The sequence below is a fragment of the Vulpes lagopus genome, chromosome 18, assembly GCF_018345385.1.
Source record: "Vulpes lagopus strain Blue_001 chromosome 18, ASM1834538v1, whole genome shotgun sequence".
In the NCBI taxonomy this organism is placed as follows: domain Eukaryota; kingdom Metazoa; phylum Chordata; class Mammalia; order Carnivora; family Canidae; genus Vulpes; species Vulpes lagopus.
The window spans coordinates 41,344,500-41,361,648 of record NC_054841.1 but is presented as its reverse complement, the minus strand read 5'-3'; the positions used below and the strand labels follow the sequence as shown (position 1 = coordinate 41,361,648).

The 17,149-nt window shown below is 40.0% G+C and overlaps 1 protein-coding gene across 8 annotated transcripts in view; it reads left to right on the top strand.

Annotated features, from left to right (window-relative positions):
* KIF16B (kinesin family member 16B) overlaps window positions 1–17,149 on the top strand; it is a 301,238-nt gene that overhangs the window by 146,714 nt on the left and 137,375 nt on the right. For all 8 annotated transcript variants that reach the window (XM_041732317.1, XM_041732321.1, XM_041732315.1 and 5 more), the window contains 3 exons: window positions 2,624–2,743; window positions 3,599–3,650; window positions 5,551–5,688. In XM_041732317.1, the coding sequence (XP_041588251.1) occupies window positions 2,624–2,743; window positions 3,599–3,650; window positions 5,551–5,688 (310 nt within the window). The remainder of the gene's footprint in view (window positions 1–2,623; window positions 2,744–3,598; window positions 3,651–5,550; window positions 5,689–17,149) is intronic.

The following is a 17,149-nucleotide window of genomic DNA, read 5'->3' as shown; positions in this document are numbered from 1 at the left end:
TACTGAGCAGTTACTCTATGTCAGACATGAAATTAGGCACTGGGTTACATTCTAGTCTGGACAGGTAATAAGCTTATACATAATGTCATATAGTGGTAATTGCTAATGAGGGAAACGAATCAGGATAGAGGAGTTTGGTAATTACTGTTTTGTCTGGGGTGATGGAGAAGGTGGCTTTTGAGTGGAGACCTGAGGAATTGAGGACCGAGTTATGTATATACGTGTACATTTACATGTACATGTACATGTGTATATATATATATATATATACACACACACACACACACACACACACACATGGTAATTCTTCTCAGGGCTCATTTTGTTCCCCAGGGGACATTAGCCAGTATCTGGAGCCTTGGAGAAGAGGTAGGGTATTATTTGTATTTAGTGGGTACATAACATAACTCAAGGGGTTTGCTGCTTGGGGTGCACCAAATTGAACACAACCCAGGGAAGCGTGGAAAGAAAAGAACTTTTTATTACTTATTATAAGCCAGGAGGCAAGGAGAGAGTTCTCAAAGCACTGTCTCCCTATGGGATTAGTACAGGAAGCCTTTATTCAGTACATTAGAGGGCAGAGGCAGGGAGCTTGCATAGGCTTGTGAGGAGGCTTGCAGGGAGCTTGCATTTAGTTCAGTTGTACATGCCTGGCATGTCAGCATGCTAGTGCATACATCTCATGTTCAGAAATGGTGGAAAACATCACCCATAGGAGGAAATCTTGGTAGTAATGAGCTAAAGGTAACTTCAGGACAGCTCGGGGGTTTTTGCACAGTTTGGGGGGCCCTCAGCTCCAATCTGACCCAAACTGGTTTATGTAAGGGGCTCTCAGGTGAGACATACCTAGCAAGGGACTGTCAGGTCAAGCACCTACCTGGGTGTCTCCATGGCTGGAACTGTTGGTTCTGTAAAACCAAACACATTCCTTCCCTGATTTTGTCCCTCCCTCTTCTCTCTTCTGGTAGCTGTCAGCCCCTCTTGTTAGAGTAACTTCCCATTGCATCCTAGCTAACAGGTAGAGGCCAGGGATTCCACTAAGCCTCCTGAGGTGCACAAGATATCCTCCCATAATAGAGAATCATTTTGTCTAAAATATCAGTAGTGCCAAAGTCTGGAAATCCTGTTCTAGGGGAAGAGAAGGAAGAGATAGTGGCAGAAGAAACAGTAACCACAGAAGCAGAAGGAACAACAGTGCCTAAAGCCCTGAGGTGCAGGTAGGCTGGCAAGGATTTGAGCAATAGCAAGGAGCTTCTGGGCTCCTAGACAGGAGTGAGCAAGAAGGGGAGATGAGAATAGGAGGTGAGCAAGGGATGAGATTGTGTAGAGCTTTGTAGAGGCTTATAAAGACTTGGGCTTTCATCTCCATGAGATAGGAAGGGTTTGAACAGAGGAGCAGCCTGCCCTCATGTCCCTCTAGCAGCTAAGGAGGCTATGTGCCACAGCGGCACGCCATTGGTGGTAGCCTCAATTGTTGTGGGTTTCCTGGTGAGAGATGACGGTGGTTAGAGCTCAGGAAGAACGTGGTGCAAGTGGTTTGATGTCATCAGATTTGGAGCATATTCTGAAGATAGAGTCAACACTAAGTGTGTAGGAGTTAGAGAAAGCAAAAAGCAAAATATAGCCATGATGTTTGGTCTGAACAACTAGAAAGAAGGTTGGCATTCACTGAGCTGGTATGATATGTGGGTTTGGGAGGCAGGGGAAGTCAAGGGTTGGTTTTTTAATGTATTAGCTTTGAGCTGCCTCTTTGGTATCCCCACAGAATACACTGGGGTAAGTGAGTGTATGTATGCATAACTGTGATCAAGGGAGAGGGCTGTATGAAGATTTAGATCCAAGTCATTAGCATATAGATTGTAAATAAAGTCCAGAGGCAGGATGTGATCATCAAGAGAGTGATTATGGGTACTCTAGTTCCAAGGATGAAAGCCTGCCTGGAGTGGGTTCGAGAAAGTGGGAGGGAAGGAATTGGAGAAATCACTCGTGTTAGGGAAGTCTTTAGAGGTGATTTTTTCCAAAGGGACTCAGAGAAATTGGTGGTAGCTGGAGGAGTTGCAGGACTATGGGGGATGGTTGTGCCGTGGTTGGTGGTGGGAGATCTGTAGTAGATTGTTATGTAAGTGGGAATGATCTGGTAGGTAGGAGAGGTTGCTGCAGGAGATCAGATATGCAGGTGCTTCTGGTAGAGGGTCACTAATACATAGGAAAGAGCTGCTCTAGGGAACATTCACAGTTTGATCATGATAACTGGTGAGAAGAGCCAGCAAATCCGGAGACCTCTAAGTAAGACATTAAATGAAATAAAGATTCTAAAGAAGGAGAAAGTTTACTTTGTAGTTGGATGGTCCTAGGACATTTTTCCTAAGGAAGGCAAGGTTTGAGCTTGGCTTCAAAGAGGTCAAGTTCATCAGGCCATAAGTTTATTTCATTTTATGTTGAGTTTTTATGTTTCAAGTTCAGTTTGACTGCCATATGCCAGGATTCCAACATGAAGGTTTTTCCATTTTTCTTGTAGCTTTTTTGATGAGAAATAAAATACTACTCATTATAACACTCAAAAGAGCACCTAATAAATTATCTTTCCTCTAAGTAAACCTTTCCTTTTCCCTCCTAATTTCAGGAACAAACTCTAGCCCTTAGGAAAGAAGGGATTGGAGTTGTTTTGGATTCTGAACTGCCCCATTTGATTGGCATTGATGATGACCTCCTGAGTACTGGAATCATCTTATATCACTTGAAGGTAGAAACTACTTAAGTGGAACATAGAATTTTATGTTCAGTTTCCTCTTTAGACACCAGCAAGGTTTATTTAATACTCCACGTCTGTGAACACGGCTATTATATTAGAGAATATACATCTTTGAGCCCTTTGGGAATATTTTTTTGTTCACTGGTGTTCCATGGTGTTAGAAGTTCTCATGTTCATGGAGTTCTAAAGCTACATGAAGATCCATTCACTTTGCCTTCCACTTTGCAGAATCAGTGAGAGAAAGGTAAGGAACAAAAAGGCAGACAGACCAAGGAAGGAAAACTACAACCACCTGGAACTGAGATTTGCTACATACCGTTTTTTTGGGCCCTCTAGATAATTATAAAGCATGTCTCCTGCCTACGTTATTGGTCCTGGTCCCAAACAGGCTATGTGTGTCAAGAGAACAGAATCACCATGTTAGTATCAGTGGTTGGCTCTGTAACCTTGATGTAGTATCTTCTCTCTGATCCATGACTAAAAATGAGAATGGTATTGCATTTGTGCTTTGCAGCCTCCCACAGACTGTCTTTAGACATGAAGAACCCCGGGCCCCTAGAGGTGAAGCTTGGCAGAAAGGATCAGGGGCATCATCAGTGGGATTACTGGCATGGACAGATTATTGATGTATGCCCCAAATAGGAGCCATCCTGTGGTTGTGCAGTAGGCCTTAGGAGTCCTTTTCCATGGGCAGTGGGGGGCATGGGCACAGCACAGAGGCTGTGGCCTGCCAAGGATACTGCTCAGCCTGTTGGCCACCATTTTGTTTGGGTTTATATGAAAAATAGAGAAATAAACCATTTTTCCTGTTCTTACTACTAAATTTTACTTGACTTTTCTTCCTAGGAAGGTCAGACATATGTTGGTAGAGAAGATGCTTCAACAGAACAAGATATTGGTGAGAATCTTTATCAATTTCCTCTTCCTGGTGATTTTTAAAAGCTATCATCTATCTATCTATCTATCTATCTATCTATCTATCTATCTATTTAGATTTTATTTATTTATTCATGAGAGACACAGAGAGACAGGTAGAGACATAGACAGAGGTTCCCTGCAGGGAGTCTGATTCAGGACTCTATCCCAGGGCCCCGGGATCACACACTGAGCTGAAGGCAGATGCTCGACTACTGAGCCACCCAGACATCCCTAAAAATCATATAATGAAGAATTTTCTTTTGAATGACTGACACTAAAGTGATTATAATCTAAAAACCAAACCTCTTTCTCAAATATAATGCTAAATCAATATGTGCATTTCTATAATTTTGAACTCAATTCAAACGAATGACACAGACCAATTAATTTAGTGAATTAAGTGGAACTATGAATCTCCCCCACCCTATATACATTCCATACTCTGTCACAACTTTCAAGAGTAATTTAAATTATAGTGGGATAGTGATGGAAATATGCCAACAGACACAGATAAAGGCTATTAGACCCCTTACTGGGAAGGATATAGATCCTTAGCTGTACAGTGATGACAGAGTCGGATACACACAAGCACAGCATGCACACATATGGAGGTATGTCTTCTGTGTTTCCCGAAAATCTTTGCTGAGACACACAGATAACTGGTAATTCATCCCTGAAGCAGGGTGATGTCTTACTAGGTTTTATAAGCTTAACTTAGGGTGGTGGTGGTGGTGGTGCTGCTGCTGCTGCTGCTGCTGTTGCTGCTGCTGCTGCTGCTGCTGCTGCTGTGTGTGTGTGTGACAAGGGGGGATTGGCAAGGGAAGACTTCTATCTTCTCAGCTGTTTTTAGAATTGCTGGCAATCATCTTGCTCTCTTGCTAAGTATAAGCTATTCATCAAGCCAAAGCTAGCATAGTTCTAATGTGTTTTAGTATTTGCTGCAAAACTGGGAAAGCTGAAAACCAGGTCCCAGAAGTCTTCAGCTTCAGCTCTTCTTGACTAGGACTAGATGTCAGGCCTCTTCTTCTGTTGTTCATTAAATTGTGTGTTTGACCTTTGGGGTTCCTGTAAATGATGATGAGTGGTAAGAACACATGTTGTCTGTGCACAGAAAAGTTCAGTAGTACAGTTCTCTGGGGAGCAATGGGAGCTATTTGATTTGTACTTCTGAGAAACTGGCCAAGAACTGTGCCTAAAATCATATAGTTTTATTTGACAGGCATTCATATCCATGCCTGGCCACTTAGCAAGCATGAATGGCTCAGGATGGTCCTACATGATTAGATACATGTTAGCCACATGCTCTGAGCAGTCATTGGAGGTCATGTGCTCTCAGATTTGGCACAGGATGGCAATGTGCCATCCCAGTATAGCATCTGAAGATTTCCTTGGGCCTCCCAAGATCCATGCCAGGCCAACTTCACCTTTAGTTTCTGCTGCTGGAATGCAGTGTCTGTAAGTTGTGGAGGTTATAATAAGTCATTGACCCATGGAGCTCTTTTGTTGCTTCTGTTTTACTCTGACCTTTGGGTGGCTGGTGGGGGAAATTTATTCAGCATCTGAGTGACACATGGTATTCAAATAAGACAAATTACTCTCAACTATTTTCTCCCTGAAGATGAGATAAACCAGCATGCGAGAATTTATTTCCTTGCACAGGTAATGTCCAGACCCTTTGAGATAACATTCAGAGATACCTTCAGAGGATATCAGTTGATGCCATGAACTCTTGAAATTCACTTTTCTCACTGAACATAAATGTTCACTTCACAATATTTACATGGAAGGGGAAGAGTATTCAATATGGAAAAACAAAGGTTGGGGATCAGTGCACTAGATAACAAAGAAATTATCTTTTTTTTAATGTTTTTCCAACTTAGTTCTTCATGGCCTTGACTTGGAGAGTGAGCACTGCATCTTTGAAAATGTTGGGGGGACGGTGACCCTGATACCCCTGAGTGGGTCTCAGTGCTCTGTGAATGGTGTTCAGATCATGGAGGCCACACACCTAAATCAAGGTATCTGACTTTTGGTTTTCAGAGTTCTTGTATGTCACTGCTAGAGAACAAGTTGGCTAGGTAATGGGGGAACTTGTGCATCTTACAATTAATTGCTAATTAGTTATAAAAAAAAAGATGAAGACTGCTTCATTATGTTGTTCTCTGCGTTGCTGGAGGACTTCTAATTCTGATTGTCTTGTTGAACTAAACATTTATGTAGTTGTCTTAAAAGTTATTGCTGTTATAGAAATATGACTTTAAAGGTATTTTTTTAACTTAAAAAGGCATCTTAAATGCAAAACCTTAACACAGTGCTTGCTGTTTATAACTTTATTTATTACCCTATTTATATTCTTTTTTGTGAATAGTTGTAATTATAACACACATACAAGATCCAGTATCCTGTCTTTTTTTTTCTTTTGAAATAATTTCAACTTTATAGAAAAGCTGCAAGTGTAGTACAAAGAACTTTTTAATTCCAGGAACATTTGAAAGTAAATTGCTAACATGATGCCACACTACCCCTGAATACTTCAGTGTTTATTTCCCTTAAACAATGGCATTCTTCTATGTAATTAGAATATAAGCATCTGAATTAGGAAACTAACACCAGTGCGTTCCTACCATCTCATTCTTGTATGCCCTTTGGGTTGTCATCATTTGTCCAACAACATGCACTGTGGGCCAAAGATTCGGTCTGGCATTGTATGTGGTATTTGGTTGCCACATCCCTCTTGGTTCCTTCAGTCTGGAAGGTCCCTTTGCTTTCCTCTGACCTTTAGGACTCCAAGTGCCCTGGAGCTGGGCAGGAACATCAGAGTTCAGCAGTAGCAGGTGACTAGCCCAAGCCGGTACCCAGTGATGGTTACCAAAGCAATATTTTCTGCTTTTTTGAAACTAGGGCAAGGACTCTGGCAATATGGGATGGAGAAGCTGGCTCTTGCCAGACAGCAGAGTAATAGTCACATTGAGAGACTGTCTCTGTCCTGAGCCCAGAAAGTTACTGTAATTGCATGGAAGATAAGAGGTCAGAATGTAGGGCTTTTCAGTGGTATCTCTGCCACCTGTTTGTTCACTTTTAGGACCTCAGGTGAAGGTCCTGCTGCTGTTCCTCTGGGGCAGCAAGGGTGATGCACAAGTCATGGCAAGAGGTAATACGAGTCCCCTTGTCCAGTACAGATCTCTGTATTGTCTGTATCTCTCCCAGGTCAGCTGAGGTTGACCTTGTTATGATGACTGTGTTGTTACAGGGTTTTCCAAGAGGCTTGTACTGGTTTTCAGTATCATCATTAATATATGGGCAGAACTTTGGAATTCATTTTGAAATATTTAATTGTTTAATATATCTGGGGTAGACCTAATTTAATTTTTTTCCCATATTGGTGTAGCTTTTATTATAACCTTACCCCATCCTGTATTCACCTCTGTTGAAGAAATTTACATGACTGAAAATGAACACTGACACAGCATTGGATCTATTTTGTAACTCCTACTTTGTTCCAGTGCTGCATATTTCTGCTTTTGTACCACTATCACACAATTTGAATGCTTGTCATATTATAATATGCTTTGATTTCTCTTATCTGTGTGTTTTTTTTGCTATTCATGCCTATTTTTTTCCAAAGGAGTTTTAGAATCTTTTTATTTTTCTGTTAAAGCATCCTTTCAGAAGTGAGATTTCTAATTTCATTTGATTTGTTCACATTCTAACATATATTTCTGTCTTGGGACTTCTATTTATTCCGTATGTCTCTTTTATTTGAATTTTCATCAGTTTCTTTCAATGAAACTTTGAAAGTTTTTAATATGTGTTCATACTGAACTGTATTTATTCACATATACAAAATTCTGCACATAGCTGTATACTTCAAACAGAAACAGGGAGGAAAAATCTTAATTCTATAATAATCTATTTTGATAATACTGAAGATTTTTCAAGCACGTTGGGCCTTTAAGGATATCAATTTAAAACCATACAGGTTAAGTGAGGCTCAATGAATTCAGAGATCTCACTCTAATACTTCTGAGTCTTGTACATTGCTCCTCCAGGTACTCCCATATGCAGTCTGGCTTGTCTGTGGAGCCACACACAGGAAGTTAGAGAATGGGTTGTGGTTGGGATTATAATTGGGGGCCTTCTTTAGCTAAGCTGTGCTTGGATCAGAAATAACCCACAAGGGTGAATATCATCTGCTGGATCCCCCTTACTTTGTTGCCTGGTCATCCACCTGTTTTCCTCTGTGTGCTTTCCTTGCTCTCCCCATGACTATCTGGAGCTTCTGAGGCTCTTACCATTTACAGTCCTGGCTACTGAGAAGGTTGAGTGGATTATAGTGGCCACCGCTTCTGCCACTGATGGGTGAAATAGTCTCTTACGGATTCTCCTGAAAGCTAACTTTTACGTGTAATGGTGTTTCTGTCAGAAAATCAGTCTTAAGTTCCAAACAACATATTGCAAAAGGAACTTTTAGAGCACATATTGTTTAATGGAGAAACTGCCTAGAATTAATTAATTAATTATTTTAATTATTTTTTTATACTTGATTTCCTAGCTTCTGCTTCGGCATACATTGAGGCATTTAACCTGTATTTTTTTCAATTTATTTTTTTTTAAAGATTTTATTTATTCATTCATGATAGACATAGAGAGAGAGACAGAGACACAGAGGGAGAAGCAGGCTCCATGCCGGGAGCCTGATGCGGCACTCGATCCCGGGACTCCAGGATCATGCCCTGGACCAAAGGCAGGCACCAAACCGCTGAGCCACCCAGGAATCCCCAGAATTTATTATTTAAAATTAGGATTATCTTCTCTACTCTTTGCCCCTCCCCTGCCCCCTCAAAAGATTATTAATTTGTTTATTTAGTTCAGAGAATTTGCTTATTATTCCATTGGTATCTGCTTATGTAGCTATGATTATGCCTCTAACTCTCATGTGGATTGAAGCATAGTAGCTAAATAATAAACATATCTCCCTTATAGTATTATCAAGTGTTTTTTTTTTTATCAAATTTTTTCCTTAATTGAGAGTCCATTTAAAAAATATGCCTGTTCAGGTTAACGATGACTGAAGTGAAATTTTTGACTTGTCCTAAGAAAGTATTAATGCTAATTGACATTTAGAGAATGGTCAGAATTCCCCCACCCCCCTCTGGGCTATCTTAATTGCTTTATTATCGTGGTGCCATGATTTTGGCTTGAGTTCCTCTGGTGGTCTGCTGTGCTACAGACATAAAATTGCTATGTTCCAAAGCCTTAAAACATCCATGCACCGAGTATAAATGTCATTAGCAAGTCTTAGGGTAATGAAATGCCAAGAGGACTTTGTGTTTCAAGGCATTACATGAAAGAAGAAAGAATACCTTTTTTTTTTTTTAATGTGTATACTTTAAGACTGAAATATCCCATCAAGGAAAGAACCTGTATATTTCTTCAAAGATTAAGGATTAAACTACTCAACATTTCTTAGTTTTTTGTTTTGTTTGGGGGGGGGGAGAAAGAGAGAGAGAGAGAGAGAGTGTGTGTGTGTGTGTGTGTGTGTGTGTGTGTGTGTTTGCGCGCATGCATACCTGAGGAGGGGAGAGGCAGAGGGAGCAGGGGAGAACCTGAAGCAGACTCCACACTGAGCACAGAGCCTGATGTGGGGTTTAATCCCATAATCCTGAGATCAAGACCTGAGTCAAAATCAAAATTCGGATGTTTAACTCACTTTTAATATATGTGCTACTGAAGCAAGCATAGGATGCTTAACTCACTGAACCACTCAAGTGCCCCAACATTTCTTGATTTTTAAGGATTATTAAAGTGGGAACTAGAACATGTTTTAAAAACAAAGTATACAATGTATACTTGTATACTTGTATACAAGTATACAATGTATTTGTATTTATTGTATATAATAAAATGCAAGTATACAATTTTTTAAAAAGATTTTATTTATTCATGGCAGAGAGAGAAAGAGAGAGAGAGGCAGAGGGAGAAGCAGGCTCCATGCAGGGAACCCGATGTGGGACTCTATCCCAGGTCTCCAGGATCACACCCCAGGCTGAAGGTGGCGCTAAACCGCTGAGCCACTGGGGCTGTCCCCAAGTATACAATTTTTGGCTATGAAAATATATAATAAAAATTAAAAGATGTAAAGAGGGGATAGAGAGAATGTCAAGCAGGCTCCACACTGAGTGGACACCGACGTGGGGCACGATCCCATGACCCTGAGATCACGACCTGAGACCCTGAGAGCTGACTCTAAATGTCAGCTTAACTGACTGAGCCACCCAAGCACCCCTATAGGATTTGATTTTTTAACAAAAAAAGCAAGACCAAAGTGAAAAAGAGAAATAATATGGACTTCTTTAAAATATAATAATAACTGGGAAACAGAATTAAGCAAAGCAGTATATTCATATTCCACAAATTACCTTGGCTTTTGCCCATGAAGCAATTTAAGTAAAGGTATCAAGAACAGAGAATGCAGATGGATGTTAGCCCAAGTCACAATGGTCTGATGGTATTAACTCTGTATTTGACTGGATTCCCAGTTTACTCTACTACCAGCACCTTCCTGTCTTTTTACTATCAGTTTCCAGTATTGTTGATATTTGGTATTTAAACATCTCTTTTCATTAGTAAATTGCTTCGTTTGGAAATGTGTTAGGCTGTCCCATTAAAAAGCACAGGCAGTAATTACTTCCTTATCTAGATCACTTAAGATACTTGTGAATGTCAACTAATAGATTTACCTACATCTAGCAGATTTTCACCATCGCTGGGAAATTTTTTTTACCTGTATCGGTTAACAGCCTTACTTCTTTCGGATTGCATAAACAGTATTTCCACTGGTAACATCACTAAAATGAAAAGCGTTTGCTAGTACTGTGAGAATTAACTATAATGACATATATAAAGCGTGTTGCCATAAGCCCGGCCTATGAAGCTCTTCTCCTCTCCTCTGATGAATTCTTCTAGAAACTGTGCATGGCATATGTAGCCTTGTATCTGCCTGTGCTCTTCACCTGCCATGTTCTCTGGAGCTGGGCTTTCCTCACTCCTGTGATGGTATAGAATGATTGCCTTGAATGATTTCATAGGATAATTCCATAATGTGATTTTTGCAGAAAGAGAGGCAATTACTAGAGAAGAAAGCATGAATTTGACCATGGTGTCAAGTCTATAGGTCTTGAGCTGTTCTGGGTGGACTTTTAGACTTTAAGTTTTTCTTCTTTGTCTTTTTCTTTACACCACATACTTGATATGAAATGGTACAAAAATCAAGTGAGTTACAATTCAAAAAGTATTTCAGCATTTTCTGTGTAATTGCTAGGACCTGTTCTCTCTTAAATTAATTATTATTTTTTTTAATGCAAAATGTTCTTTTAAAGCTGGTAGTTGTTAAACAAGGTAATCCGTTTTCCCATTCGTGTCAGTGGCCTCCCTTGGTCATCTCACAGGTTCACCAGAATCATTGAATATGCATCTCTCCTTTTAGACGTGCTACAGAAACTGAATCTGGGGGCTTGACACCTAGGTGCATCTGAATGTGTCATGCTCAAGTGCCAAAATATATTTGCGTCTATTCAAGCACTCAAGAAAAAGGGAATAGGTGATTGTCTGGGGAATGGAGCTGAGGAGGCTTTGATAAATTTTCATTTGCTTTAGGGCTGCTGTGAGTTGTTCAGTGGCAAATTAAAAAAGAATTTTAGTGGAACTAGCAAGGGAAATGGATCTTCTAGCAGTTTAGCCAAGGTATGTAATGAACAAAAGAGCCCTTTTGAACATTGCAGCACATATTAATGGCTGCCCTCCCATTGAACTCACCTCTACGTGCTCATAAGCACTCATTATCATTAGATTTTTCCCTCTGACTTGAGATCTGCACATCTGACACCTGTCTCTTGCAAGTGGATGTTTCAGCAGATGCTTTTGAAAGTCAAAAGCTCTTCTTCTTCAAGACTCTGCCCAAAGCCTGTGGTTCTTAAAAGCCATGTCTCCAGATCAGCAACATCAGCAGTGCCTAGGAGCATTTTGAAATGCCCCTTGTTAGATCTCCTGAGTCAAAGAATGTAGGAATGGGGCCAAGCACTTTAGTTTTTCATGAGTTGTGCCAGTGATGCTGATGAACATCTAATGTGACACCAGCTGACCCTTCTAATCACACACAGAAGATGGTTTTTTGGTGCCCAGGTGTTGGTGTACGTGACAACCAAATGTCAGTCTCTTTAACTTCTTTCTTCTCCTTCGATTCATCTTCTCTTGTTAGAGTCATCACGTCTCTTTTTCATAATGTCCCTGTTCCTTTTTATTTATTTATTTATTTATTTTTTATTTTTATTTTTTTTTGTTTTTCCTGTTCCTTTTTAAATGTCACTTTCAGCTCCACATCCCATAGAGTGACTTGACAACGTGCCTTGCTGTGGATTTCTTGGCATTTGCCCATTTTGGATCTTGGATCTTTGGAGTTTCTTGAATCTGTAGGTTTATATCTTTCCCCAGATTTAGGAATTTTTCAGCCATTATTTGTTTAAATATTTATTTTCTGCTCTATGTTCTTCATTCTCTTGTCTGGGGTTCCAGTTACATGACTGTTAAGTATTTTAGTGTTGTTCCATAGGTCCCTGAGACTCTGTTTACTTCTTTTTGCCCTTTGATAAACTTTTTTCATTTTGCTTTTCAGATTGAATAGTTTCAAATTGGTCTGTCTTCAAGTTCATGGACTCTTTCTCTGTCCTCTCTGCCCTTCTCTTGAACCCATCCAGTGTTTTTTTTTTTTTTATTTTGGTTATTGTATTTTTTAGTTGTAATATTCAATTATACTTCATATCCTTTACTTCTTTGTTGTAACATTTTAACTTTCAAAATTACTCTCCTATGTTTGAATATTTTTATGACAGCTGATTTAAAATGTTCATCAAATACATCTAACATCTTTCTGATCTCCACTAACATCTGTTGGTTGTTTTCTGCCACACACATTGAGATTTTCCTAGTTCTTTGTATGCTAAGTAATACTAGATTGCATCCTGGGCATTTTTGATATTTTGTTGTGAGACTAAGAGTCCTATTTAAATCCATTGGGAAACATTGATTTTGTTTTGTTTTGTTTTGTTTTAGTGGGCAGTGGACCTGGTTAGATTCAGACTGTAAATTAGAATTAGTCTCCATGGGTTGTGGTTCTAGCTTCAGTGCCAATTCAATTTTCAAATCCTTTGTGATGCTGTCCTGGTCTCCCCCGTGTGTGTGCTACCCAAGGGTCAGTCTGGGACCTGAGCAGTGGTCTGTATCTTAGGTCAGTTCTTAATTTTTTTTTTTTTTTTTTTTAGTTCTTAAAGTCTTTGTGTGCTTTTGAGGGTCAGATCTAAGTGGCCCAGAAGTTCATAAACAGTTGTGAGGTTTATTTCCTGAACATTACTTCTCTGTCAACACTGAAGAATCTTTCCTTTTCTGTCATCTAGCTAGAAATCTGGAGCTGTATACTCTTTCATGTTCTTCCTGCTGTTGTGCACAACTTTGGGGCCAGGAAGTGAAAGGGCAGAGAGAGGAAGAAGCAACAAGAGTGTGTCCCACCCTCTGATTGGAGAGAGATTTTCCAATTCCTCATAAGTTTAGGCATCTGGAGCTGTTGTCTGTGTTGCTGCCAGGGGACCCTTTCACTCCTCCTTGAACCTGAACTAGAGGGCTCCTCCAAGAGTTCTCTCATTTGCACTGATGTTAGCTTTTGGATTTTTTTCTCAATTAAGCCAGGTAACACTGGAGAGGGCAAATGGTAAATTCCTCATCTGCCCCTGTTATTTTTAGCTTTCCTTCTACTGTTTACTTTTCCGGCCCTCAAATAACAGCTTTCTGCATCCTGTTCACACAGTTGCAGCATTCAGTGGGATAGACAGGTGGGATGTGCTTATTCCATCTTGTGAAGAACGAAAATGCCTCCTGTAGGGTGGCTGTAGATTGCCAAAAAAGGAGAAATTTACCCAAAGTTGAACTCTGAAGCAAATGATGTATCTATCATAGCACATGGTGAAGAAGTGATGTGCATGTTTTTGACCTAAGTGCACAGTGAAGAAATGTCTGAAGCCTGGAAAGTGGGTGAGGTGGAGGACAGGAGCAGTGGGGGACCAGGGCTGCTGGGTCATGGCAAGTTTGTAGGGCAGGGAAATTGCAGACTGGATGGCGCTCACCATTTGGTAGATGCATAATGTGGTCGCTGAGGGGAAGGACAGTGCAGTGTTTTTATAGCCCAAGAGGGCTTGGTGAGGAGTGGTAACAGAAGTGTGCTAATGGAGGTAAGAGACCATTGTTGATTAGAGAGAAGGGAATCATTTTGGAAGCACTATTTTGGAAGGAATAATAAAATATTGACAGCTTGGAGTGTGTAGGAGGCTAGAACTGAATATTTGAGCTTATTACTAACAGAATAAGTAGTATTGTTGGTAACAAAGAATATGAAGTAAAGAAAGTTACTAATAGCTTGACTAGTTAGCATGACGCCTTCCATCCAGTACCTTAGAACTTGTCATTCTATTGTCTCCTGTCTGGAATCACCCTCTAATTATTTCATATACTTCTGCATTTTCCTATGGAAGGATGAAACTTGTTCTGTATCCTTTTTTGGTATCTCACCTGAGGCTTTCAGAAGAAAAAAATCCGTTCCCACTTCCTCTACGCTGCCCACCCCCACACACATCTAAACATTTATTTGGGGATGGGACTAGAGCCTTTTGAAATTTTACACAGCTCTGCATTCAGCACGTGCACACAGTTGGGCAAATAATTCTTGATGTATTATTTGGCTGGAAACCTCAATAATGAAGATTGAAAATCGATTTACTTTCTTTTCCAGAGTCTCAGAATCTAGGTTTGCAATTTTTACTTTATCAAGAGTCAACAAGAGTTTAAGTGATTTATCTAAAGCAGGAAATTGTAAATCTGTATTTGAATTATAAATGTTGAAATGAGAGGGCCGAGCCTATGTGGCTTTTTGGTAAGGTGTCGTATATATTGATAGCTGTCACTAATACTAGCAGAGGACCCGATGGCGTGCTTTGACACTGACGTCTGCTACCCTTGATGCTGAGTGCCTGTCACTCATCCAAGCCAGCTGTGAACCCCAAGCCTTGTGTCCCTTTTGAATTCATTAGTATTCATATGAAATTTTCTTACCACAAGCACCATGTCAGATCTTAATCTTTCCTGTCTCACTGCCTGAAGCCATTCTGAGATAGAGAAAAATTACTATAATTCAGGTGTCTGAAATAATAAAGTCAGGGTCACAGAAGTCCAAGGCCTTTGAACATATCACTTAATGTATTCTCAAGTACTGGCATGTATTAGTGGGAATTAGTCTTTCTCTTTATCAGGTCCCCCAGATAGTGCCATCATCATAACTTATTTTAATATAAATATTTTGCAGATGTTTTAGATCAGAAGGAAAATTATCCCACAAAAGCATGCTTTAAGAACTTCACCCCATCCTACATCTCAGTACCATTCTAGAAAATTATGTTCCCTGGCAGAGCTTTGCTTTTCTGGTGCTTATATCCAAAATAAAAACCACTCTCACTGGGCATGCTTTAGCAGTGTGTTATAGCCTGTTTGTGTATATAGTGAGGTGGGGGTGGGACTTTCTAAAGTAATTAAATTCAGAATTTGAAGCCTGAAGCAGAATCTCACAAGGCCCCTTCTTTTTCAGTCTTTAAACGCCTATCACATTGGCGTGGTCACATTGGACCATTCACTTTTGGGAATACAGTTTTCTCATGTGTTTGTATTAATTATAACCCAGAATTAAATGATTTGTACATCATCACCTCAGAAATATTCATATGACAACATTTAATAGGGAAAAAAAGCTGATTTATCTGTGTAGTATCTGTGGTTTATCTGTGCAGATTTGCTAATTCTCACATAAAATTTGAGGAGGGTAATTAGTGATATTACTGATTATTGTCACTATACTCCTTAGAAATCTCTAGAATTGTTTACAAGTTTAATTTCATTTTCATTATATCTGAAATACTAGAACAAAATCCTCTGTGAAATCAGCATTCAGTGGTTTTATTCAGAGGTTTAAATGAAGCTTTTTAAAGTTATTGTTAACAAGTGCCTCTGTGTCCCCTTTTATAATGTTTCCTTTCCATTGCCTTTAAAGACTGTCTGGAATTTGTCTACTTCGTGGTATTTTTTGTTAAAGATTTTATTTATTTATTTATGAAAGACACACAGAGAGAGAGGGGGGGGGGTGGGGGGAAAGACACAGGCAGAGGGAGGAGCAGGCTCCATGCAAGGAACCCGATGTGTGACTCGATCCCGGGACTCCAGGATCATGCCCTGGGCCGAAGGCAGGTGCTAAACCACTGAGCCACCCAGGGATTCCCTACCTCATGGTATTAAATGGGCTCTGAAGTAATCTCAAAGAAGCCATCATATATTTCATGGAGGCTTAAATATGCTCTAAAAATTACAAACTAAGTGCATGAGAAAAGTGCATCTGTGATTAATCATGTTAACCTCAGATCAAGGAATAGTCCATATAGTTAAAGAGAATTTAAGAGCTGGAAGGAACCTTAGAAAGTATCCAGTGTGATGACTAGATAAGGAAAGGGAATTCTGGAGAGGTTAAATTTTTCTCACTCTAGGCCACATCAAGAGTTTGCAGGCAGGGCAGATGCTCTGGGTCTCATCTTTACACACAGATGTTAGGTAGATATGTATACTTACAAATGTGTGTATGTGTGTGTGTGTGTGTGTGTGTGTGTGTGTATACACACACACACACCAAGACATATATATTTATATTTATATTTTTATATATACATTTATTTATTTGAGAGTAAGTAGGTCAGTAGGTAGGGCGGTAGGTAGACCAATAGATTAATAGATGTCCTAGGTTTTTCTTCTAGAGCTTTATATTTCCACCTGCCAAAGGCTTCTCAGATTGATTATGCATAAAAACAAATTCACGATTTCTCTCCCAACCCGGATGTTGGTCCTTTCTCAGTGTTCTCAATCTGTATGAACAGTTCCCGATTCAACTAGCAGAAGCATCTCCTTCACCTCCCTTGTCCCCATATCTAGCCTATTGTGGAGTCCTATTGATCCTGTCTCCTAAATATTTTCCTGATGTGTGTTTCCCCCTTGTCTACTCCCCTTTGCCCTTAATGCTGAATCAGCCGTCATCTTTGACCTGGACCCTTGTAGTAGCCTCCTACCTTGTTTATCTGCATCAACTCTTGCCCTTTTTGGTTCCTTCTTTAAACAGTTGAGGGCAGCCCTGGTGGCTCAGTGGTTTAGTGCCACCTTCAGCCCAGGGCGTGATCCTGGAGACCTGGGATTGAGTCCTACGTCGGGCTCCCTGCATGGAGCCTGCTGCTCCCTCTGCCTGTATCTCTGCCTCTCTCTCTCTCTCTGTGTTTCTCATGAATTAATAAATAAATAAAATCTTAAAAAAAAAAACAGTTGAAAGAATGACCTTTCTTAAACTCATCT